The sequence below is a fragment of the Pristiophorus japonicus genome, chromosome 9 (genome assembly GCF_044704955.1).
Source record: "Pristiophorus japonicus isolate sPriJap1 chromosome 9, sPriJap1.hap1, whole genome shotgun sequence".
NCBI classification, from domain to species: Eukaryota; Metazoa; Chordata; class Chondrichthyes; family Pristiophoridae; genus Pristiophorus; species Pristiophorus japonicus.
The window spans coordinates 225,780,648-225,807,834 of NC_091985.1; the positions used below are offsets into that span (position 1 = coordinate 225,780,648).

Sequence of the window (27,187 nt, forward strand, 5' to 3'; positions counted from 1 at the left end):
ATTTACTTATTCTAATCTGGCATTTTGATGATTCTTTGTTGAGGGTGAACCCACAAGCTGGAACAGTGTGTTGATCAACTACGACATATCTACAAATCCATGTTGTCCCTTTCAGAGTACACTGCATATCTGGTGCAATCCAAGTTCCTCCTTAATCAGATACTCCTCATACTGTTTAAGGATCAGAGCTAACTCAAGAGTCTTCCAGCACTGCAACCGATTCCACCCTATACACCTTCCAAAATGTCGTTTCATTGCCATTTTTCCTTAACAAAGGCAAGATCAATCCCACTGGTCTAATATCTTCATTTAAGAACATAATAGGAGCAGGAGTAGGCCATTTGGCCCCTCGAGCCTGCTCCGCCATTTAATAAGACCATGGCTGATCTGATCATGAGCTCAGCTCCACTTCCCTGCCCGCTCCCCATAACCCTTTACTCCCTTATCTCTCAAAAATCTGTCTATCTCCACCTTAAATATATTCAATAATTCAGCCTCCAAGCTCTCTGGGGCAGAGAATTCCACAGATTTACAAACCTCAGAGAAATTCCTCCTCATCTCAGTTTTAAATGGGCGGCCCCTTATTCTAAAACTATGTCCCCTAGTTCTAGACTCCCCGAGTGGAAATATTCTCTCTGTATCTACTTTGTCGAGCCCCTTCATTATCTTATATGTCTCAATAAGATCACTTCTCATTCTTCTGAACTCCAATGAGTACAGGCCCAACCTGCTCAACCTTTCTTCACAAGTCAACCCCTTCATCTCAGGAATCAACCGAATGAACCTTCTCTGAACTGGCTTCAATGTAAGCGTATCCCTCCTTAAATAAGGAGACTGAAACTGTACGCAGTACTCGAGGTGTGGCTTCATCAATATCCTGTACAGTTGTAGCAGGACTTCCCTGCTTTTATGCTCCATTCCCCTTTGCAATAAAGGCCAACATTCCATTTGCCTTCCTGATCAATTGCTGTAGCTGCATACTAACTTTTTGTGTTACATGCACAGGGGCCCCCAGGTCCCTCTATACTGCAGCATTTTGTAATTTTTCTCCATTTAAATAATAATTTGTTTTTTTATGTTTTCTGCCAAAGTGGATAATCTCACACTTTCCCACATTATAGTCCATCTGCCAAATGTTTGCCCGCTTACTTAGTCTGTCTATATCCCTTTGCAGATTTTTTGTGTCTTCCTCACAACCTGCTTTCCCACCCATCTTTGTATCATGAGCAAACATGGCTACATTACACTCGGTCCCTTCATCCAATCATTAATATTGATTGTATATAGTTGTGGCCCCAGAACTGATCCCTGTGGCACCCCACTAGTTACTGTTTTCCAACCGGAAAATGACCCATTTATCCCGCCTCTGTTTTCTGTTAGTTAGCCAATCCTCTATCCATGCTAATATATTACCTTCAACCCCGTGAACTTTTATCGTGCTGTAACCTCTTATGTGGCACCTTATCGAATGCCTTCTGAAATCCAAATACACCCCATCTACTGGTTCCCCCTTATCCACCCTGCTCGTTACATCCTCAAAGAACTCCAGCAAGTTTTTCAATGATTTCCCCTTCATAAAACCATGCTGACTCTGCTTGACTAAATTATGCTTTTCCAAATGTCTTGCTACTGCTTCCTTAATAATGGACTCCAGCATTTTCCCAACGACAGATGTTAGGCTAACTGGTCTATATTTTGCTGCTTTCTGTCTGCCTCCGTTTTTAAATAGGGGCATTACATTTGCAGTTTTCCAATCCACTGGGACCTCCCAGAATCCAGGGAATTTTGGTAGATTACAACCAATGCATCCACTATTTCTGCAGCCACTTCTTTTAAGACCCTAGGATGCAAGCCATCAGGTCCAGGGGACTTGTCCACCTTTAGTCCCATTATTTTACCCAGTACTTCTTCTTTAGTGACAGTGATTGTTTTAAGTTCCTCCCTCCCTATAGCCCCTTGATTATCCACTATTGGGATGTTTTCAGTGTCTTCAACCATGAAGACCGATACAAAATATTTGTCCAAAGTCTCTGCCATTTCCCTGTTCCGCATTATTAATTCCCCAGTCTCATCCTCTACGGGACACTGTTCTAATGAAGCTCAATACACCTTATCTTTCATTTAGATGCTTTACAGCCTTCTGGAGTCAACATCGAGGAGACTTTAGCCACTCTCTTCCTTTTTATATACCTGTAGAAACTCTTACTACCTGTTTTTATATTTCTTGCTAGTTTACTTACATAATTTATCTTCCTTCTCTATTATTTTTTTTAGTCGTTCTTTGCTGGTTTGTAAGGCCATTTGCCTCCCTGATTACTTGCTGTACCTGCATACTAACTTTCTTTCCCCTCCCCTAGGGGCCAAAAATCCCATTCCCATTTGCTGCATCACATCATAATCTACGTCTTGGTTTCTTTAAAACATTTTCTCAGTTGTTCTTCATGAATAAAGAAAGCGATTTGATTACCCTCTATATTATCCTGTCCCTTCTGTACCATTTTCATCACAAAGATCAGAGGCAACACACTCGAGTAAGGTCTGGATTCTGGTTAGCCTCATTGTTTGCCAATAATCTTTGTAATTGCCTCTCCATTACCTCATCGTGTTCCCACATACTTTCTATATTTATTGTTTATTTCTGCTAACCTTGCCGTGGCTCCTATTCCTAGCTATCCTGTCAGCTCTCACTTTCTTTCTGATTTAAACAGATTCCCCTTATGTTCCTCGCCTTTCTTAACCCCTGCTTCCTGTTTTCTTTACTAACCCATCCTTTACTAATTTTCCTACCATTTTGTCTATCAAACGTAAATATCTCCCTTCACATAATCTAGTTGACAGATTCAAGCTCATGTTTAACACTTTTGATTTCAATTAACAATTTCAAAATGCACATTGTTATATAATACATTTCCTAATTCAATTACTTCTAGTACAATAACATTTGGGTTCTTTTGCTGAATCGGACAGGTAGAGCTCATTTTGAGAGGTGGGATGTCTTTTTTTTTAGTCCCACATATGATCACCATCAGCGTTTGTACTCGGCAAACCAATAGTTAACATTACTTATCAACATAAGACACTTCTTACTTTAAAATAACTGCTGTCATTACCATTTAAGTTTGTTTGGAGCATTTTACAATATTCTTGAATTATTTATTGTCCTAATGTGATGCCAACTCTTTAACTGAACCTTATTAATTTAGTATAAAAACAGAAAATGCTGTAAATCTCAGCAGGTCAGGCAGCATCTGTGGAGCGAAAAACAGAGTTAACTTTTCAGGTCGATGACCCTTCGTCAGAACTGGCGAATGTTTGTAAAGAACAGATTCTTAAGGAGCACTGAAAGGGGGAGGGGAAGAAAGAACAAAAGGGAAGGTCGTGATAGGGTGGAAGGCAGGAGAGATTAGAGAGACAAAAGGGATGATGGGCCGAATTGAGAGGGTAACGGCTGGAGTTAGAAAAAGGTTAGCTCAGACTGGGTGTGAATGGCGGAATAATGACCAACTGCCATTGGAGACAAAGAGAGAAAAAAATCCCCCATAAAATTTGGGGGTTGAGGGCGGGAAAGGGAGCCAAAAACGGGCAGGGGTTATCTGAAATTGTTGAAATCGATGTTGAGTCCAGAAGACTGTAAAGTGCCTAAACGAAAGGTGAGGTGCATTGAGTTTCATTAGAACAGTGCAGGAGGCCGAGGACGGAGATGTCAGAGTGTGTCCCATCCCACCTGGTTCAGGGGAGTCTTCCTGGTCTCCCGCATACGGGACTCCCAATCTTCCCAAGGAGCCCGCTTTAGGGTTCTTTCTCTATTACCGCAGAAATTATGCTTTTGAGAGGCTGCATCTCGGTTCGTCACTGATTCCAAACCTCACCCTTTTGAGGTCCTGTTTCCCATGGAGGTCGCCTCTCACTTAGATCCTGTAAGACATGGTCTCCTTGTCTGCCACTTTCAGCTTGTAGCTGATTTTTTATACAGCCATGGCGGCCTTGTCCAGATGGAGAGACTGACTTTTTTTGGTTTTTAGGCTCCCTACAAGCTTTCTTTGTTCAATACTTAACGGAGGCTTTGAAATGGATGCCCATTCTCGCTTTAAGGAAATTATAATTTGATCAGCATTCTCTTTATTTTTAACTTTGATGCCTCTGACAGGTAGCAGTGTGTTTAACTCTACCCTGATTATTTCATTGTCAGTCTCTCCATGGAGAATTATTTAAAACGTTGTCTCACTCTCCTGAGCCATATTAGCCATTTCATGTCACTGAGCATGTCCGAGACTTGGTTCACTCACACACACACACACACACACGGGTATTCCAATATCATGCTACATGTGACATCTGATCCAAGCTCTTCCCAGGCTTTCAAGTGACCTTATCAAAAGAGTGTGGGGTGTCTGGAGATCTTTGCTCAACTCCCTCCGCATGATCCCCATGTGTCGGGTAGTGGCCAGGCTATTAAATTCAGCTTTCTTATTGTTCAGTACAGGCAATGACCCAAACATCTCGGAGAAAGCTTATCAATTTATTACACTACCCTGACTTTCACAAGAATTTACATTAATACCAGATTGTACCTCGGTGATTTATGGCAATTCATCCAAGAACAATAATTTAAGAAAAATTCCCATTTGGTGATGTAATTGCATAGACATAGAAATATAGAAAATAGGTGCAGGAGTAGGCCATTCGGCCCTTCAAGTCTCATGGCTGAACATGAAACTTCAGTACCCCATTCCTGCTTTCTCGCCATAACCCTTGATTCCCCTAGTAGTAAGGACTACATCTAACTCCTTTTTGAATATATTTAGTGAATTGGCCTCAACAACTTTCTGTGGTAGACAATTCCACAGGTTCACCACTCTGGGTGAAGAAATTTCTCATCTCGGTCCTAAATGGCTTACCCCTTATCCTTAGACTGTGACCCCTGGTTCTGGACTTCCCCAACATTGGGAACATTCTTCCTGCATCTAACCTGTCTAAGCCCGTCAGAATTTTAAATGTTTCCATGAGATCCCCTCTCATTCTTCTGAACTCCAGTGAATACAAGCCCAGTTGATCCAGTCTTTCTTGATATGTCAGTCCCACCATCCCGGGAATCAGTTTGGTGAACCTTTGCTGCACTCCCTCAATAGCAAGAATGTCCTTCCTCAAGTTAGGAGACCAAAACTGTTCACAATACTCCAGGTGTGGCCTCACCAAGGCCCTGTACAACTGTAGCAACACCTCCCTGCCCCTGTACTCAAATCCCCTCGCTATGAAGGCCAACATGCCATTTGCTTTCTTAACCGCCTGCTGTACCTGCATGCCAGCCTTCAATGACTGATGTACCATGACACCCAGGTCTCGTTGCACCTCCCCTTTTCCTAATCTGTCACCTGTTTTGTCCTGTTTTCATCTCACATCCTCATTCACTTCCTCATTAAATTTTATATTGTATTCATCATTTGATTTATGAGCCCCGGAGGAACTTTAATGTCTAATACAATATTATCATAATATCTTTAAAACATAGATCAAACATTTCCACTTGGTCCAAGTTTTAACCCATTTTGTTTGTTTAATTTTATTTAAACGAACCTCATCTTGGACCGTTTATTCCCCCAAATAAGGCAGAGAGCACTTCAGTCTGCTAGATGAAGGATGTTGGTTACCTTTAACACAACAGTTTCCCTCTAAAACCTTCTTTCTGAATACACAGTTTGAACAGAACCAAATAGACTGGACCGTTCAAAAATAAAATGTGATTATCCCCTTAATTTTTAACTACATTTCCCTTCCCATTAGCTTGAACAGCATCTCTTCTCAATTTATATAATCAATTTTAATTCCTCAAAAAAATTATGCCCAGACTTTGTGATTTTACAAAGAAGACAAAAGTAACAATTGCGTTTGAATGCAAGTTATGTACCTTACCCTTCGAGAAATGTGTCTTGGAAAATAGGATTACATCGGATATATGTCACAGAAACAGCCCATTGGGTCCCTGCCGGCGTTTATGCTTCACTCGAGCCTCCACCCGTCTTTCCTCATCTAACTCCATCACCATAACCCTCTATTCTCTTCTCCCTCATATGCTTGTCTAGCCTCCCCTTAAATGTATCTATACTATTCGCTTCAACCACTCCCTGTGGCAGCGATTTCCACATTCTCACCATTCTCTGGGTAAAGAAGTTTCTTCTGGAATTCCCGATTTGATTTCTTGGTGACTATCTGGCGTCTAGTTATGCTCTTCCCCACAAGTGGAAACACTCTCTCTGTATTTACTCTTATCAAAATCTTTCATAATTTTAAAGACCTCTATTAGGTCACCCCTCAGCCTTCATTTTTCAAGAGAAGAGAGCCCCAGCCTGTCCATCCTTTCCTGATAGGTATACCCTCTCATTTCTGGTATCATCCTTGTAAATCTTCTCTGCACCCTCTCCAGTGCCTCTGTATCCTTTTTATAATATGGCGACCAGAACTGTACACAGTATTCGAAGTGTGGAGTAACCAAGGTTCGATACAAGTTTAACATAATTTCACTACTTTTTCATTGATAACAATTCAATTCTATAACAATCGATCCCGATAATTTAACTCAATAGTTTAAACTCTTAAGTCCAATTTTGTCTGCACACTGTGACATTTGATGTCTGCAGGTAACTGGAGATAAAGTCTGAAAAGTGCTAAATTTCTTGCTATGCCATCATCCTCTTATCAAACTGGAGCTGGCATTGCCTAATATGGTAGTCTCTGGCTACCGCATAGTCCAGAGACACAAGTCTGCATTTTCTTCAACATACATCAACAACGCTAGAAGCACGTAAAATCACGGTGGCCTTCCTGTGGCAAGAACAAACCCCTGGTCTCGAGACTTTTCTTATCCTAACATTGGCCCAGAATTTGCGGTCGGAGGCAACATTTCTGCGAAAGTGCCTGGTGGTCCCGGAGATACGGAGACTTCTGGTCCTGGGCCTCGATGTGTAGGCCTGTGCAAAGGCCTATGTATTCCAGGAGTGTATATCTTTCATACACATCACTGAGATCATGTGGGCCGGCCCAACCTATCAAAATGGGGTGTTCCCATTGATACGTTTGGTGAGTTCCGTTTGTACGGAGCTGCCGTAAGTATGGAAGGGAATACCCTCAAAAACACACAAACGCTTCAAATAAATTTTTAAAACATGACATTTAAAATTAATTAAAATGAAATTGAATTAAAGATTATACATAATTTGGGGGGAAATTTTTAAAAATGTTTTAACATGGCTAATAATATCTTAATGGACAGGGTTCTAATATATAATTGAGTGATAATTGCTTATTTTTCTATTTTTTTTAAAACTCTTACGCTGGTAAAAGCAGGTTTTACGCCTGCTGGGCAGGAGTTGGCAAAAACCCTCTGCCTGGGAGTCCCTTTTCCTTCAGATGCCGTCGATCTATCAACAGAATTCTTGACAGATCACAAGTTCTGGATTTAGGCGCATGCATGTCACATGCTTAAACCCGCCCACAGGGGCCGTGAATTCAGGGCCAGAATATTTTGAATCTAAACATTCGATGATGAAAATATCCACGGCCAGTTGGTTGCAAACACCAGCTGTTGCTCAGTGAAATCTGTCCCTCTTTCTCTCTCTCTCTGTTGATACCAACCGCATTTCCCCCTCTATCGAACGCACTGAACCTGAACATCTTTCAGAAGCTGAATTAACCGAGTTTCATATGCCAACACCCTTCTTATCTTCCATTCATTTCAAATGAAAGGAAACCGACAGATTATCAGGATTCAAAAGATATTTACAACAGATTCTAAATGTTCTTAGAGTTGGGATCTTTTTCTGTTCTGTCCACTCGAGGAGTTAGATAACAGACTTTCTCCTGTGAATATAGAGCTGGAGTATTGGGCCGAGGTGTGTTTACTCGTTCATCTTGTTGACTCTAAACCTTTGCCAATTATTTGGTGTGATCTCTTTACTTGTTCACTTTTTGTTAAATACATTTAATGAGCGGATTCAAATTTCAATTGAAACCAGGTTTGCAGACATGATGCTCTGCTGACACATCAAAATGAGAGCGATGCTGTGGGGCACACACTAAGCCCTGTAGCTGTAAGTGATTAACAGTCTGGGTTTTGTGTTCAGTGACACCGGGCGTGTTGCCGAGACCTTCCCTGGATACCAAGGCTAGGAGAGGCACTCTGGACGGTATGAGGAGCTGGGACTTGTCCATGAGAGTAATCAAAGGTATGAGAACTGAAATAATCTCGAGTTCGAAAGGAGCAAAGGCCCCAAGATGGAGAAGTTCACAACAGGACATCAATTAATCTCCTCTTATCTTGGAGACAACAAATATCGACACTGTTATTTGAAATATTTAACTCCAGCCGAGTTATATGGGTTATTATCAGCAGAAACAAACCCTAGCTTACTGAATGGACACGATTCAGTCGGGATGTGATTAACAGCAGCAATGATAGCCGAATCCAACCCCTGCAGTCACTTGTGAATTCACTGGTGTGTCAGCAGGTGGGATGACCGATTGAATTCCTTCCCACACATGGAGCAGGTGAACGGTCTCTCCCCAGTGTGAACTCGCTGGTGTCTCAGCAGGTCGCATGACACAATGAATCCCTTCTCACACTCAGAGCAGGTGAACGGCCTCTCCCCAGTGTGAACTTGTTGGTGTGTCAGCAGGTGAGATGAGGAAATGAATCCCTTCCCACAGTCTGAGCAGGTGAACAGCCTCTCCCTGGCATGAATTCGCTGGTGTTCCGCAGGTAAGATGAGGAAATGAATCCCTTCCCACACTCTGGGGAGAGGCCATTCACCTGCTCAATGTGAACTTGCTGGTGTTTCAGCAGGTTAGATGAATTACTGAATCCCTTCCCACACGCAGAACAGGTGAACGGTCTCTCTCCAGTGTGACTGCGTCAATGAGTTCCCAGGTAAGATGGAGAATTGAATCCCTTCCCACAGTCCCCACATTCCCACGGTTTCTCCGTGCAGGTGTCCTTGTGTCTCTCCAGGTTGGACGATCAGTTGAAGCCTCGTCCACACACGGAACACGTGTACGGTTTCTCCCCGCTGTGAATGGTGTGATGTTTTTTCAGGCTGTGTAACTGGTTAAAGCTCTTTCCACAGTCAGTGCACTGGAACACTCTCACTCGGGTGTGTGTGTCTCGGTGCTTTACCAGTCACACTGATGTTTGAAATCTGTTCCCACAGACAGAACAAATATTTCTCCTTCCCCATTCAAAGGCCGATGATATTCAGGTCCTGTGGAACTGAGTGACTCTGTCAGATCTTGACGTGATGTTGGTTTGAGTTTCCCGTCTGCAAATCCTCCCCTTCTGAAACACTGTAAAAGATGTTCACAAAACTCATCTTTAAGTACAGAACACAAATTCAAAACAGACAATTCTAGTTTCTATGGAACATTCGTTTCTCTCTTGTCCTTCCAAAGTTGTAAATCCCTGTCCCACACACTCTCCCTCCTCCCTGTGCTGAAATCCAAACACATTGCACATCTAAGACAGTTTGTCCTCCATTTTCACGACCAACTCCGGCTGGGTTCAGTTCCACACTCACTGGTTCCCCTCCCTCTCTTCCCCTGAAGGTGCTGACTCTGGGTTCAGTTCCACACTCACTGGTTCCCCTCCCTCTCTTCCCCTGAAGGTGCTGACTCTGGCTGGGTTCAGTTCTACACTCACTGGTTCCCCTCCCCTGAAGGTGCTGACTCTGGCTGGGTTCAGTTCTACACTCACTGGTTCCCCTCCCTCTCCTCCCTCTCCTCCCCTGAAGGTGCTGACTCTGGCTGGGTTCAGTTCCACACTCACTGGTTCCCCTCCCTCTCCTCCCCTGAAGGTGCTGACTCTGGCTGGGTTCAGTTCTACACTCACTGGTTCCCCTCCCTCTCCTCCCCTGAAGGTGCTGACTCTGGCTGGGTTCAGTTCCACACTCACTGGTTCCCCTCCCTCTCCTCCCCTGAAGGTGCTGACTCTGGCTGGGTTCAGTTCCACACTCACTGGTTCCCCTCCCCTGAAGGTGCTGACTCTGGCTGGGTTCAGTTCCACACTCACTGGTTCCCCTCCCCTGAAGGTACTGACTCTGGCTGGGTTCAGTTCTACACTCACTGGTTCCCCTCCCCTGAAGGTGCTGACTCTGGCTGGGTTCAGTTCTATGATACAAAAGCAAAATACTGCGAATGCTGCAATCTGAAATAAAAACAGAAAATGCTGGAAGTCTCAACAGGTCAGGCAGTATCTGTGGAGAGAAACAGAATTAACGTATAGGGGCGATGGTCCTCCATCAAACAGTGAACCCTCTCGCCGGGTGCGTTACTCTACTGAAACTCGTCACCTCTCTCCAGCCGCAAAACCTGCGCCTCCGGCTTCTGCCCGTTTCCAGTCCTTGCATGGCTCTGATTAAAGTGACACTGCAGATGCTCCAAATACCGCTTGGTACTGCGCCTGCACGCTGGGCTCCTCCCATGTGAATTGGGCACATTCTCCCCCACCGAGCATGCTGGGTAACAGCCCCGCCATTGAAAGCCCCAATTAGTGAATGGAGAATGATTTTCTGTGATCCCATTGAGAGAACATGAATCAGTAATTCAGACAGAAACCCAAGTGCACAGGCATTCTGCCATGGTTCAGTCCTGGATGTGATTAATAACAGAATCCAAACCCCCTGCAGTCACATGTGAACTCACCGGTGTCTCAGCAGGTGGGGGAAATTTATTCCCTCACTGGATATTGAAACAGCCTCTATATCAGTGTGTGGATCGTGCATCAGCTGCATTGGGCGTTGAAAGCTTTTCTCACAGTCAGAGTATTTAAAGCAGCAGTTCTCAATGTGGACACTCTGGAATGTCAACAGTTGGCACAACGGAGTGAATCCCTTCCCACACGTGAAGTGTGTAAACGGTCTCTATATGGTGTCACTGTGCTGGCGTGTCAGTAAATGGGATGGTCAGTTGAATCCCTTTCCACATACAGAGCAGTGAGCAGATTCTACCGATTATGAACATGTTAGCGTGATAGATGAGAGGAACGAGTGATTCGCTTTCCACACACAGCTAGTGAACTGCCCGGTATGATTGTATCCATGCATTTCCACCTCAAACTCCCAACTGAGGCCATTCCTACAGTCCCCACGTTTACACTGTTGATTCAGGTGGGCGAACAAGTCTCAGTCCAGACAATTGGTTGAAGGTGGATCCACACACAGGCTCCCTGTACTGATTCTCCCTGCTGTGGGTGAATTTTCTCCTTCTATATGCAAAGGCTGATGAAATTCAGGTCTTGATGATTCTCCTGAATCTGTCAGACCTTGCAGCGACTTGGTTTGAGTTTTCCATCTGCAGATCCTCCCCTTCTAGGACTCACAAATGGGATTTACAAAAGCTCTGACAGGATAGAAATGCGAACAGACAATTCTAGTTTCTGTGGAATGGTCTGTCCACTTCTGTCTTGCCGAAGGTGTAAATTCCCCATTCTAAACACAGACAGGGTCGCGTGTAATATAAAGAGAGGCGTGGTCTAGTGGAGTAATAACTGAGACAGGGTCTAATGTAATACAAAGAGGGACAGGGTCTAGTGTAATATAAAGAGGGACAGGGTCGAGTGTAATATAAAGAGAGACAGAGTCTAGTGTAATATAAACAGAGACAGGGCCTAGTGTAATATAAAGAGAGACAGAGTCTAGTGTAACATAAACAGAGACAGGGTATAGTGTGAAATAAACAGAGAAAGGGTCGAGTGAAATATAAACAGAGTCGGGGTCTGGTGTAATATAAACAGAGACAGGGTCTAGTGTAATATAAACAGGGACAGGGTCCAGTGTAATATAAACAGGGACAGGGTCCAGTGTAATATAAACAGAGACAGGGTCTAGTGTAATATAAACAGAGACAGGGTCCAGTGTAATATAAACAGAGACAGGGTCTAGTGTAATATAAACAGAGACAGGGCCGAGTGTAATATAAATAGGGACAGGGTCTAGTATAATACAAACATAAAACAAGTATAATGTAAAAATAAAAAAGGGAAGGTGGCTCAACCGTGGCTATCAAGGGAAATCAGGGATAGTATTAAAGCCAAGGAAGTGGCATACAAATTGGCCAGAAATAGCAGCGAACCCGGGGACTGGGAGAAATTTAGAACTCAGCAGAGGAGGACAAAGGGTTTGATTAGGACAGGGAAAATGGAGTACGAGAAGAAGCTTGCAGGAAACATTAAGGCGGATTGCAAAAGTTTCTATAGATATGTAAAGAGAAAAAGGTTAGTAAAGACAAACGTAGGTCCCCTGCAGTCAGAATCAGGGGAAGTCATAACGGGGAACAAAGAAATGGCAGACCAATTGAACAAGTACTTTGGTTCGGTATTCACTGAGGAGGACACAAACAACCTTCCGGATATAAAAGGGGTCAGAGGGTCTATTAAGGAGGAGGAACTGAGGGAAATCTTTATTAGTCGGGAAATTGTGTTGGGAAAATTGATGGGATTGAAGGCTGAAAAATCCCCAGGGCCTGATGGACTGCATCCCAGAGTACTTAAGGAGCTGGCTTGGAAATAGCGGATGCATTGACAGTCATTTTCCAACATTCCATTGACTCTGGATCAGTTCCTATCGAGTGCAGGGTAGCCAATGTAACCCCACTTTTTAAAAAAGATGGGAGATAAAACAGTGAATTATAGACCGGTCAGCCTGACCTCAGTAATGGGTAAAATGATGGAATCAATTATTAAGGATGTCATAGCAGCGCATTTGGAAAAAGGTGACATGATAGGTCCAAGTCAGCATGGATTTGTGAAAGGGAAATCATGCTTGACAAATCTTCTGGAATTTTTTGAGGATGTTTCCAGTAAAGTGGACAAGGGAGAACCAGTTGATGTGGTATATTTGGACTTTCAGAAGGCTTTCGACAAAGTCCCACACAAGAGATTAATGTGCAAAGTTAAAGCACATGGGATTGGGGGTAGTGTGCTGACGTGGATTGAGAACTGGTTGTCAGACAGGAAGCAAAGAGTAGGAGTAATTGGGTACTTTTCAGAATGGCAGGCAGTGACTAGTGGGGTACCGCAAGGTTCTGTGCTGGGGCCCCAGCTGTTTACATTGTACATTAATGATTTAGACGAGGGGATTAAATGTAGTATCTCCAAATTTGCGGATGACACTAAGTTGGGTGGCAGTGTGAGCTGTGAGGTGGATGCTATGAGGCTGCATAGTGACTTGGATAGGTTAGGTGAGTGGGCAAATGCATGGCAGATGAAGTATAATGTGGATAAATGTGAGGTTATCCACTTTGGTGGTAAAAACAGAGAGACAGACTATTATATGAATGGTGACAGATTAGGAAAAGGGGAGATGCAACGAGACCTGGGTGTCATGGTACATCAGTCATTGAAGGTTGGCATGCAGGTACAGCAGGCGGTTAAGAAAGCAAATGGCATGTTGGCCTTCATAGCGAGGGGATTTGAGTACAGGGGCAGGGAGGTGTTGCTACAGTTGTAAAGGGCCTTGCTGAGGCCACACCTGGAGTATTGTGGACAGTTTTGGTCTCCTAACTTGAGGACGGACATTCTTGCTATTGAGGGAGTGCAGCGAAGATTCATGGGATGGTGGGACTGACCTATCAAGAAAGACTGGATCAACTGGGCTTGTATTCACTGGAGTTCAGAAGAATGAGAGGGGACCTCATAGAAACGTTTAAAATTCTGACGGGTTTAGACAGGTTAGATGCAGGAAGAATGTTCCCAATGTTGGGGAAGTCCAGAACCAGGGGTCACAGTCGAAGGATAAGGGGTAAGCCATTTAGGACCGAGATGAGGAGAAACTTCTTCATCCAGAGAGTGGTGAACCTGTGGAATTCTCTACCACAGAAAGTAGTTGAGGCCAATTCACTAAATACATTTAAAAGGGAGTTAGATGAAGTCCTTACTACTAGTGGGATCAAGGGGTATGGCGAGAAAGCAAGAAGAGGGTATTGAAGTTGAATGTTCAGCCATGAACACATTGAATGGTGGTGCAGGCTAGAAGGGCTGAATGGCCTACTCCTGCACCTATTTTCTATGTTTCTAGAGACAGGGTCTAGTGTAATATAAACAGGGACAGGGTCTAGTGTAATATAAACAGAGACAGGGTCTAGTGTCATATAAACAGAGACAGGGTCTAGTGTAATATAAACAGAGACAGGGTCTAGTGTAATATAAACAGAGACAGGTTCTAGTGTAATATAAACAGAGACAGGGTCTAGTGTCATATAAACAGAGACAGGGTCTAGTTTAATATAAACAGAGACAGGGTCTAGTGTCATATAAACAGCGACAGTGTCTAGTGTAATATAAACAGAGACAGTGTCTAGTGTAATATAAACAGAGACAGTGTCTAGTGTAATATAAACAGAGACAGGGTATAGTGTAATATAAACAGAGACAGGTTCCAGTGTAATATAAACAGAGATAGGGTCTGGTGTAATATAAACAGAGATCGCGTCTCGTGTAATATAAACAGGGACAGGGTCTAGTGTAATTTAAACAGGGACAGGGTCTAGTGTAATATAAACAGGGACAGGGTCTAGTGTAATATAAACAGAGCCAGGCTCCAGTGTAATATAAAAAGAGACAGGTTTGAGTGTAATATAAACAGAGACAGGGTCTAGTGTAATATAAACAGAGACAGAGTCTAGTGTAATAAAAACAGAGACAGGGTCTAGTGTAATATAAACAGAGACAGGGTCTCGTGTAATATAAACAGAGACAGGGTCTCGTGTAATATAAACAGAGACAGGGTCTCGTGTAATATAAACAGAGACAGGGTCTCGTGTAATATAAACAGAGACAGGGTCTCGTGTAATATAAACAGAGACAGGGTCTAAAGTAATATAAACAGAGACAGGTTCGAGTGTAATATAAACAGAGACAGGGTATAGTGTAATATAAAGAGAGAAAGGGTCTAATATAATACAAACAGAGACATGATCTGGTGTAATATAAACAAGGACAGGGCCTAGTGTAATATAAACAAGGACAGGATCTGGTGTAATATGAACAGAGACAGGGTCCAGTGTAATATAAACAGAGACAGAGTACAGTGTAATATAAAGAGAGAAAGGGTCGACTGTAATATAAACAGAGGCATGGTCACGTGTAATATAAACAGGGACAGGGTCGAGTGTAATATAAACAGAGACAGTGTCTAGTGTAATTTAAACAGGGACAGGGTCTAGTGTAATTTAAACAGGGACAGGGTCTCGTGTAATACAAACAGGGACAGGGTCTAGTGTAATATAAACAGAGCCAGGCTCAGTGTAATATAAACAGAGCCAGGTTCGAGTGTAATATAAACAAGGACAGGATCTGGTGTAATATAAACAGAGACAAGGTCTAGTGTAATACAAACAGAGACAGGACCTAGTGTAATATAAACAGAGACAGGGTCGAGTGTAATATAAACAGAGACAGGGTCTAGTGTAATATAAACAGAGACAGGGTCTAGTGTAATATAAACAGAGACAGGGCCCAGTGTAATATAAACAGAGACACGGTCTGGTGTAATATAAACAGAGACAGCGTCTCGTGAAATATAAAGTGAGACAGGGTCTCGTGTCTTCAAAACAGAGACAGGGTCTAGTGTAATATAAACAGAGACAGGGTCTAATGTAATATAAACAGAAACAGGGTCTAGTGTAATATAAACAGCGACAGGGTGCAGTGTAATTAAAACAGAGACAGGTTTGAGTGTAATATAAACAAGGACAGAGTCTGGTGTAATATAAACAGAGACAAGGTCTAGTGTGATAGAAACAGAGACAGGGTCTAGTGTGATAGAAACAGAGACAGGGTCTAGTGTAATATAAAATGAGACATGGTCTAGTGTAATATAAACAGAGACAGTGTCTAGTGTAATTTAAACAGGGACAGGGTCTCGTGTAATTTAAACAGGGACAGGTTCTCGTGTAATACAAACAGGGACAGGGTCTAGTGTAATATAAACAGAGCCAGGCTCAGTGTAATATAAACAGAGCCAGGTTCGAGTGTAATATAAACAAGGACAGGATCTGGTGTAATATAAACAGAGACAAGGTCTAGTGTAATACAAACAGAGACAGGACCGAGTGTAATATAAACAGAGACAGGGTCGAGTGTAATATAAACAGAGACAAGGTCTAGTGTGATATAAACAGAGACAGGGTCTAGTGTAATATAAAATGAGACATGGTCTAGTCTAATATAAACAGAGACAGGGTCTAGTGTAATATAAACAGGGACAGGGTCTAGTGTAATATCAACAGAGACAGGGTCGAGTGTAATATAAACAGAGACAGGGTCTAGTGTAATATAAACAGAGACAGGGTCTAGTGTAATATAAACAGAGACAGGGTCTAGTGTAATATAAACAGAGACAGGGTCTAGTGTAATATAAACAGAGACAGCGTCTCGTGTAATATAAACAGAGACAGGGTCTAATGTAATATAAACAGAAACAGGGTCTAGTGTAATATAAACAGCGACAGGGTGCAGTGTAATATAAACAGAGACAGGTTTGAGTGTAATATAAACAAGGACAGAGTCTGGTGTAATATAAACAGAGACCAGGTCTAGTGTGATATAAACAGAGACAGGGTCTAGTGTAATATAAAATGAGACATGGTCTAGTGTAATATAAACAGAGACAGTGTCTAGTGTAATATAAACAGAGAAAGGGTCGAGTGTAATATAAACAGGGACAGGGTCTCGTGTAATATCAACAGAGACAGAGTCGAATGTAATATAAACAGGGACAGGGTCTCGTGTAATATCAACAGAGACAGGGTCGAATGTAATATAAACAGAGGCAGGGTCTAGTGTAATATAAACAGAGACAGGGTCTAGTGTAAAATAAACAGAGACAGGGCCTAGTGTAATATAAACAGAGACAGGGCCCAGTGTAATATAAACAGAGACATGGTCTAGTGTAATATAAACAGAGACAGGGTCTCGTGCAATATAAACAGAGACATGGTCTATTGTAATATAAACAGAGACAGGATCTGGTGTAATATAAACAGGGATAGGGTCTAGTGTAATATAAACAGAGAGAGTCGAGTGTAATATAAACAGCGACAGAGTCGAGTGTAATATAAACAGAGGCAGGCTCCAATGTAATATAAACAGAGACAGGGTTGAGTGTAATATAAACAGAGACAGGGTCTAGTGTAATATGAACAGAGACATGCCCAGTGTAATATAAACAGAGACAGGGTCTCGTGTAACATAAACAGGGACAGGGTCTCGTGTAATACAAACAGGGACAGGGTCTAGTGTAATATAAACAGAGCCAGGCTCAGTGTAATATAAACAGAGCCAGGTTCGAGTGTAATATAAACAAGGACAGGATCTGGTGTAATATAAACAGAGACAAGGTCTAGTGTAATACAAACAGAGACAGGACCTAGTGTAATATAAACAGAGACAGGGTCGAGTGTAATATAAACAGAGACAGGGTCTAGTGTAATATAAACAGAGACAGGGCCCAGTGTAATATAAACAGAGACACGGTCTGGTGTAATATAAACAGAGACAGCGTCTCGTGAAATATAAAGTGAGACAGGGTCTCGTGTCTTCAAAACAGAGACAGGGTCTAGTGTAATATAAACAGAGACAGGGTCTAATGTAATATAAACAGAAACAGGGTCTAGTGTAATATAAACAGCGACAGGGTGCAGTGTAATATAAACAGAGACAGGTTTGAGTGTAATATAAACAAGGACAGAGTCTGGTGTAATATAAACAGAGACAAGGTCTAGTGTGATAGAAACAGAGACAGGGTCTAGTGTGATAGAAACAGAGACAGGGTCTAGTGTAATATAAAATGAGACATGGTCTAGTGTAATATAAACAGAGACAGTGTCTAGTGTAATTTAAACAGGGACAGGGTCGAGTGTAATTTAAACAGGGACAGGGTCTCGTGTAATACAAACAGGGACAGGGTCTAGTGTAATATAAACAGAGCCAGGCTCAGTGTAATATAAACAGAGCCAGGTTCGAGTGTAATATAAACAAGGACAGGATCTGGTGTAATATAAACAGAGACAAGGTCTAGTGTAATACAAACAGAGACAGGACCTAGTGTAATATAAACAGAGACAGGGTCGAGTGTAATATAAACAGAGACAGGGTCTAGTGTAATATAAACAGAGACAGGGCCCAGTGTAATATAAACAGAGACACGGTCTGGTGTAATATAAACAGAGACAGGGTCTCGTGAAATATAAAGTGAGACAGGGTCTCGTGTCTTCAAAACAGAGACAGGGTCTAGTGTAATATAAACAGAGACAGGGTCTAATGTAATATAAACAGAAACAGGGTCTAGTGTAATATAAACAGCGACAGGGTGCAGTGTAATATAAACAGAGACAGGTTTGAGTGTAATATAAACAAGGACAGAGTCTGGTGTAATATAAACAGAGACAAGGTCTAGTGTAATATAAACAGAGACAGGGTCTAGTGTAATATAAACAGGGACAGGGTCTAGTGTAATATAAACAGAGACAGGGTCTAGTGTAATATAAACAGCGACAGGGTCTAGTGTAATATCAACAGAGACAGGGTCGAGTGTAATATAAACAGAGACAGGGTCTAGTGTAATATAAACAGAGACAGTGTCTAGTGTAATATAAACAGAGAAAGGGTCGAGTGTAATATAAACAGGGACAGGGTCTCGTGTAATATCAACAGAGACAGGGTCGAATGTAATATAAACAGAGACAGGGTCGAGTGTAATATAAACAGAGACAGGGTCTAGTGTAATATAAACAGAGACAGGGCCCAGTGTAATATATACAGAGACAGGGCCCAGTGTAATATAAACAGAGACATGGTCTAGTGTAATATAAACAGAGACAGGGTCTCGTGTAATATAAACAGAGACATGGTCTATTGTAATATAAACAGGGACAGGGCCCGGTGTAATATAAACAGGGACAGGGCCCGGTGTAATATAAACAGAGACAGGATCTGGTGTAATTTAAACAGGGACAGGGCCGAGTGTAATATAAACAGAGACAGGGTCTAGTGTAATATAAACAGGGATAGGGCCTAGTGTAATATAAACAGGGACAGGATCTGGTGTAATATAAACAGGGATAGGGCCTAGTGTAATATAAACAGAGACAGGATCTGGTGTAATATAAACAGGGACAGGATCTGGTGTAATATAAACAGGGACAGGATCTGGTGTAATATAAACAGGGACAGGATCTGGTGTAATATAAACAGGGACAGGGCCCGGTGTAATATAAACAGGGACAGGGCCCGGTGTAATATAAACAGAGACAAGGTCAAGTTCAATATAAACAGAGACAGGATCCAGTGCAGTAATAACTGAGACAGGGCCGAGAGTAATAGAATCAGATAAAGGAATGGATTTTCCACACCTCTTCGGCCACGTTTTTCACCCCGGAGTGGCTAGAAAGGCAATGGTGAGGTCTCCAGTGCCCCGCCTCGATCCCCCCCACCCTCAGGCCTCTCTCAGAGCGCTCCATGGCTGACGAACCCAGGCATCGCTCAGAACCCCCCCTGCCCCCCATGCCTCACAGACCCCTCCCCGTCACCCGCCACCCCCCCAGACCTCTCTCAAAGCGCACCATTGGCACACCCCCAGACCTCTCTCAGATCGTATCCTGGCCGGCACCTTAGTTCGGAGTTTCCCACCTTGTGCCAAGGGAAGTGTACAACGCCTCCCTTAGCATTGCACCCCCTGACGCAGGGCCCAGATGCCCAAACTTACATACCAAGACGCAAACTATTCCTGGCCGAGAACTTACCCGTCCAGCCTCTGTTATCACCCCAAAAACAGAGAATTAAAATTCGCTCTACAGGGCCTAGTTGAATATAAACAGGGACTAGTGTAATATAAACAGCGCCAGGGTCTAGTGTAATATAAACAGAGAGAGTCGAGTGTAATATAAACAGCGACAGAGTCGAGTGTAATATAAACAGAGGCAGGCTCCAATGTAATATAAACAGAGACAGGGTTGAGTGCAATATAAACAGAGACAGGGTTGAGTGTAATATAAACAGAGACAGGGTCGAGTGTAATATGAACAGAGACATGCCCAGTGTAATATAAACAGAGACAGGGTCGTGTGTAATATAAACCGAGACAGGATCCAGTGTAATATAAACAGAGACAGGGTCTAGTGCATTATAAACAGGGACAGGGTCGAGTTAAATATAAACAGAGACAGGTTCGAGTGTAATATAAACCGAGACAGGATCCAGTGTAATATAAACAGAGACAGGGTCCAGTGTAATATGAACAGGGACAGGGTCTCGTGTAACATAAACAGGGACAGGGTCTCGTGTAATACAAACAGGGACAGGGTCTAGTGTAATATAAACAGAGCCAGGCTCAGTGTAATATAAACAGAGCCAGGTTCGAGTGTAATATAAACAAGGACAGGATCTGGTGTAATATAAACAGAGACAAGGTCTAGTGTAATACAAACAGAGACAGGACCTAGTGTAATATAAACAGAGACAGGGTCGAGTGTAATATAAACAGAGACAGGGTCTAGTGTAATATAAACAGAGACAGGGTCTAGTGTAATATAAACAGAGACAGGGCCCAGTGTAATATAAACAGAGACACTGTCTGGTGTAATATAAACAGAGACAGCGTCTCGTGAAATATAAAGTGAGACAGGGTCTCGTGTCTTCAAAACAGAGACAGGGTCTAGTGTAATATAAACAGAGACAGGGTCTAATGTAATATAAACAGAAACAGGGTCTAGTGTAATATAAACAGCGACAGGGTGCAGTGTAATATAAACAGAGACAGGTTTGAGTGTAATATAAACAAGGACAGAGTCTGGTGTAATATAAACAGAGACAAGGTCTAGTGTGATAGAAACAGAGACAGGGTCTAGTGTGATAGAAACAGAGACAGGGTCTAGTGTAATATAAAATAAGACATGGTCTAGTGTAATATAAACAGAGACAGTGTCTAGTGTAATTTAAACAGGGACAGGGTCTAGTGTAATTTAAACAGGGACAGGGTCTCGTGTAATACAAACAGGGACAGGGTCTAGTGTAATATAAACAGAGCCAGGCTCAGTGTAATATAAACAGAGCCAGGTTCGAGTGTAATATAAACAAGGACAGGATCTGGTGTAATATAAACAGAGACAAGGTCTAGTGTAATACAAACAGAGACAGGACCTAGTGTAATATAAACAGAGACAGGGTCGAGTGTAATATAAACAGAGACAGGGTCTAGTGTAATATAAACAGAGACAGGGTCTAGTGTAATATAAACAGAGACAGGGCCCAGTGTAATATAAACAGAGACACTGTCTGGTGTAATATAAACAGAGACAGCGTCTCGTGAAATATAAAGTGAGACAGGGTCTCGTGTCTTCAAAACAGAGACAGGGTCTAGTGTAATATAAACAGAGACAGGGTCTAATGTAATATAAACAGAAACAGGGTCTAGTGTAATATAAACAGCGACAGGGTGCAGTGTAATATAAACAGAGACAGGTTTGAGTGTAATATAAACAAGGACAGAGTCTGGTGTAATATAAACAGAGACAAGGTCTAGTGTGATAGAAACAGAGACAGGGTCTAGTGTGATAGAAACAGAGACAGGGTCTATTGTAATATAAAATGAGACATGGTCTAGTGTAATATAAACAGAGACAGTGTCTAGTGTAATATAAACAGAGACAGGGCCCAGTGTAATTTAAACAGGGACAGGGTCTCGTGTAATACAAACAGGGACAGGGTCTCGTGTAATATAAACAGAGCCAGGCTCAGTGTAATATAAACAGAGCCAGGTTCGAGTGTAATATAAACAAGGACAGGATCTGGTGTAATATAAACAGAGACAAGGTCTAGTGTAATACAAACAGAGACAGGACCTAGTGTAATATAAACAGAGACAGGGTCGAGTGTAATATAAACAGAGACAGGGTCTAGTGTAATATAAACAGAGACAGGGCCCAGTGTAATATAAACAGAGACACGTTCTGGTGTAATATAAACAGAGACAGGGTCTCGTGAAATATAAAGTGAGACAGGGTCTCGTGTCTTCAAAACAGAGACAGGGTCTAGTGTAATATAAACAGAGACAGGGTCTAATGTAATATAAACAGAAACAGGGTCTAGTGTAATATAAACAGCGACAGGGTGCAGTGTAATATAAACAGAGACAGGTTTGAGTGTAATATAAACAAGGACAGAGTCTGGTGTAATATAAACAGAGACAAGGTCTAGTGTGATATAAACAGAGACAGGGTCTAGTGTAATATAAAATGAGACATGGTCTAGTGTAATATAAACAGGGACAGGGTCTCGTGTAATATCAACAGAGACAGGGTCGAATGTAATATAAACAGAGACAAGGTCGAGTGTAATATAAACAGAGACAGGGCCCAGTGTAATATAAACAGAGACATGGTCTAGTGTAATATAAACAGAGACATGGTCTAGTGTAATATAAACAGAGACAGGGTCTCGTGTAATATAAACAGAGACAGGGTCTAGTGTAATATAAACAGGGACAGCATCTGGTGTAATATAAACAGAGACAGGGTCTAGTGTAATATAAACAGAGACAGGGTCTAGTGTAATATAAACAGGGACAGCATCTGGTGCAATATAAACAGAGACAGGGTCTAGTGTAATATAAACAGGGACAGGGTCTAGTGTAATATAAACAGAGACAGGGCCCGGTGTAATATAAACAGGGACAGGGTCTAGTGTAATATAAACAGAGACAGGGCCCGGTGTAATATAAACAGGGACAGGGTCTAGTGTAATATAAACAGAGACAGGATCTGGTGCAATATAAACAGGGACAGGGCCCGGTGTAATATAAACAGAGACAAGGTCAAGTTCAATATAAACAGAGACAGGATCCAGTGCAGTAATAACTGAGACAGGGCCGAGAGTAATAGAATCAGATAAAGGAATGGATTTTCCACACCTCTTCGGCCACGTTTTTCACCCCGGAGTGGCTAGAAAGGCAATGGTGAGGTCTCCAGTGCCCCGCCTCGATCCCCCCCACCCTCAGGCCTCTCTCGGAGCGCTCCATGGCTGACGAACCCAGGCCTCACTCAGAGCCCCCCATGCCTCACAGACCCCTCCCCTTCACCCGCCACCCCCCCAGACCTCTCTCAAAGCGCACCATTGGCACACCCCCAGACCTCTCTCAGATCGTATCCTGGCCGGCACCTTAGTTCGGAGTTTCCCACCTTGTGCCAAGGGAAGTGTACAATGCCTCCCTTAGCATTGCACCCCCTGACGCAGGGCCCAGATGCCCAAACTTACATACCAAGACGCAAACTATTCCTGGCCGAGAACTTACCCGTCCAGCCTCTGTTATCACCCCAAAAACAGAGAATTAAAATTCGGTCTACAGGGCCTAGTTGAATATAAACAGGGACTAGTGTAATATAAACAGCGACAGGGTCTAGTGTAATATAAACAGAGACAGGGTCTAGTGTAATATAAACAGAGGCAGGCTCCAATGTAATATAAACAGAGACAGGGTTGAGTGTAATATAAACAGAGACAGGGTTGAGTGTAATATAAACAGAGACAGGGTCGAGTGTAATATGAACAGAGACATGCCCAGTGTAATATAAACAGAGACAGGGTCGTGTGTAATATAAACCGAGACAGGATCCAGTGTAATATAAACAGAGACAGGGTCTAGTGTAATATAAACAGGGACAGGGTCGAGTGTAATATAAACAGAGACAGGTTCGAGTGTAATATAAACCGAGACAGGATCCAGTGTAATATAAATAGAGACAGGGTCTCGTGTAACATAAACAGAGACAGGGTCTAGTGTGATAGAAACAGAGACAGGGTCTAGTGTAATATAAAATGAGACATGGTCTAGTGTAATATAAACAGAGACAGTGTCTAGTGTAATTTAAACAGGGACAGGGTCTAGTGTAATTTAAACAGGGACAGGGTCTCGTGTAATACAAACAGGGACAGGGTCTAGTGTAATATAAACAGAGCCAGGCTCAGTGTAATATAAACAGAGCCAGGTTCGAGTGTAATATAAACAAGGACAGGATCTGGTGTAATATAAACAGAGACAAGGTCTAGTGTAATACAAACAGAGACAGGACCTAGTGTAATATAAACAGAGACAGGGTCGAGTGTAATATAAACAGAGACAGGGTCTAGTGTAATATAAACAGAGACAGGGCCCAGTGTAATATAAACAGAGACACGTTCTGGTGTAATATAAACAGAGACAGGGTCTCGTGAAATATAAAGTGAGACAGGGTCTCGTGTCTTCAAAACAGAGACAGGGTCTAGTGTAATATAAACAGAGACAGGGTCTAATGTAATATAAACAGAAACAGGGTCTAGTGTAATATAAACAGCGACAGGGTGCAGTGTAATATAAACAGAGACAGGTTTGAGTGTAATATAAACAAGGACAGAGTCTGGTGTAATATAAACAGAGACAAGGTCTAGTGTGATATAAACAGAGACAGGGTCTAGTGTAATATAAAATGAGACATGGTCTAGTGTAATATAAACAGGGACAGGGTCGAGTGTAATATCAACAGAGACAGGGTCGAATGTAATATAAACAGAGACAAGGTCGAGTGTAATATAAACAGAGACAGGGCCCAGTGTAATATAAACAGAGACATGGTCTAGTGTAATATAAACAGAGACATGGTCTAGTGTAATATAAACAGAGACAGGGTCTCGTGTAATATAAACAGAGACAGGGTCTAGTGTAATATAAACAGGGACAGCATCTCGTGTAATATAAACAGAGACAGGGTCTAGTGTAATATAAACAGAGACAGGGTCTAGTGTAATATAAACAGGGCCAGCATCTGGTGCAATATAAACAGGGACAGGGCCCGGTGTAATATAAACAGGGACAGGGTCTAGTGTAATATAAACAGAGACAGGGCCCGGTGTAATATAAACAGGGACAGGGTCTAGTGTAATATAAACAGAGACAGGATCTGGTGCAATATAAACAGGGACAGGGCCCGGTGTAATATAAACAGAGACAAGGTCAAGTTCAATATAAACAGAGACAGGTTCGAGTGTAATATAAACCGAGACAGGATCCAGTGTAATATAAACAGAGACAGGGTCCAGTGTAATATAAACAGGGACAGGGTCTCGTGTGACATAAACAGAGACAGGGTCTAGTGTAATATAAACAGGGACAGGGTCTAGTGTAATATAAACAGAGACAGGATCAAGTGTAATATAAACAGAGACAGGGTCTAGTGTAATATAAACAGAGACAGGGTCGTGTGTAATATAAACAGAGACAGGGTCTAGTGTAATTTAAACAGAGAGAGTCGAGTGTCATATAAACAGCGACAGGGTCGAGTTTAATATAAACAGCGACAGGTTCGAGTGTAATATAAACAGGGACAGGGTCTAGTGTAATATAAACAGAGACAGGTACTAATGAAATATAAACAGAGACAGGGTCTCGTGTAATATAAACAGAGACAGGGTCTAATGTAATATAAACAGAAACAGGGTCTAGTGTAATATAAACAGAAACAGGGTCTAGTGTAATATAAACAGCGCCAGGGTGCAGTGTAATATAAACAAGGACAGAGTCTGGTGTAATATAAACAGAGACAAGGTCTAGTGTGATATAAACAGAGACAGGGTCTAGTGTAATATAAAATGAGACAGGGTCTAGTGTAATATCAACAGAGACAGGGTCGAGTGTAATATAAACAGAGACAGGGTCTAGTATAATATAAACAGAGACAGGGTCTAGTGTAATATAAACAGAGACAGGGTCTAGTGTAATATAAACAGAGGCAGGGTCTAGTGTAATATAAACAGAGACAGTGTCTAGTGTAAAATAAACAGAGACAGGGTCTATTGTAATATAAACAGAGACAGGGCACAGTGTAATATAAACAGAGACAGGGTCTCGTGTAATATAAACAGAGACAGGGTCTCGTGTAATATAAACAGAGACAGGGCACAGTGTAATATAAACAGTGACATGGTCTAGTGTAATATAAACAGAGACAGGGTCTAGTGTAATATAAACAGAGACAGGGTCTAGTGTAATATAAACAGAGACAGGGTCTAGTGTAATATAAACAGAGACAGGGTCTAGTGTAATATAAACAGAGGCAGGGTCTAGTGTAATATAAACAGAGACAGTGTCTAGTGTAAAATAAACAGAGACAGGGTCTATTGTAATATAAACAGAGACAGGGCACAGTGTAATATAAACAGAGACAGGGTCTCGTATAATATAAACAGAGACAGGGTCTCGTGTAATATAAACAGAGACAGGGCACAGTGTAATATAAACAGAGACATGGTCTCGTATAATATAAACAGAGACAGGGTCTAGTGTAATATAAACAGAGACAGGGCCCGGTGTAATATAAACAGAGACAAGGTCAAGTTCAATATAAACAGAGACAGGATCCAGTGCATTAATAACTGAGACAGGGCCGAGAGTAATAGAATCAGATAAAGGAATGGATTTTCCACACCTCTTCGGCCTCGTTTTTCACCCCGGAGTGGCTAGAAAGGCAATGGTGAGGTCTCCAGTGCCCCGCCTCGATCCCCCCCACCCTCAGGCCTCTCTCGGAGCGCTCCATGGCTGACCAACCCAGGCCTCGCTCAGAACCCCCCCTGCCCCCCATGCCTCACAGACCCCTCCCCGTCACCCACCACCCCCCCAGACCTCTCTCAAAGCGCACCATTGGCACACCCCCAGACTTCTCTCAGATCGTATCCTGGCCGGCACCTTAGTTCGGAGTTTCCCACCTTGTGCCAAGGGAAGTGTACAACGCCTCCCTTAGCATTGCACCCCCTGACGCAGGGCCCAGATGCCCAAACTTACATACCAAGACGCAAACTATTCCTGGCCGAGAACTTACCAGTCCAGCCTCTGTTTTCACCCCAAAAACAGAGAATTAAAATTCGGTCTACAGGGCCGAGTTGAATATAAACAGAGAAAGGGCCTAGTGTAATATAAACAGGGACAGGGTCTAGTGTAATATAAAATGAGACAGGGCCTAGTGTAATATAAACAGAGAAAGGGCCTAGTGTGATATAAACAGGGACAGGGTCGAGTGTAATATAAACAGAGACAGGGTCGAGTGTAATATAAACAGCGACAGGGTCTAGTGTAATATAAACAGAGAGAGTCGAGTGTAATATGAACAGAGACAGAGTCGAGTG

The 27,187-nt window shown here is 42.5% G+C and overlaps 1 protein-coding gene across 1 annotated transcript in view; it reads right to left on the minus strand.

Moving 5' to 3' along the window:
- The window catches only part of LOC139274175 (zinc finger protein 721-like), a 141,721-nt gene that overhangs the window by 46,485 nt on the left and 68,049 nt on the right, over positions 1 to 27,187 (minus strand). Inside the window, exon 4 of the mRNA XM_070891212.1 lies at positions 8,508 to 8,803. Coding sequence (XP_070747313.1) covers positions 8,508 to 8,803 — 296 coding nt within the window. The remainder of the gene's footprint in view (positions 1 to 8,507; positions 8,804 to 27,187) is intronic.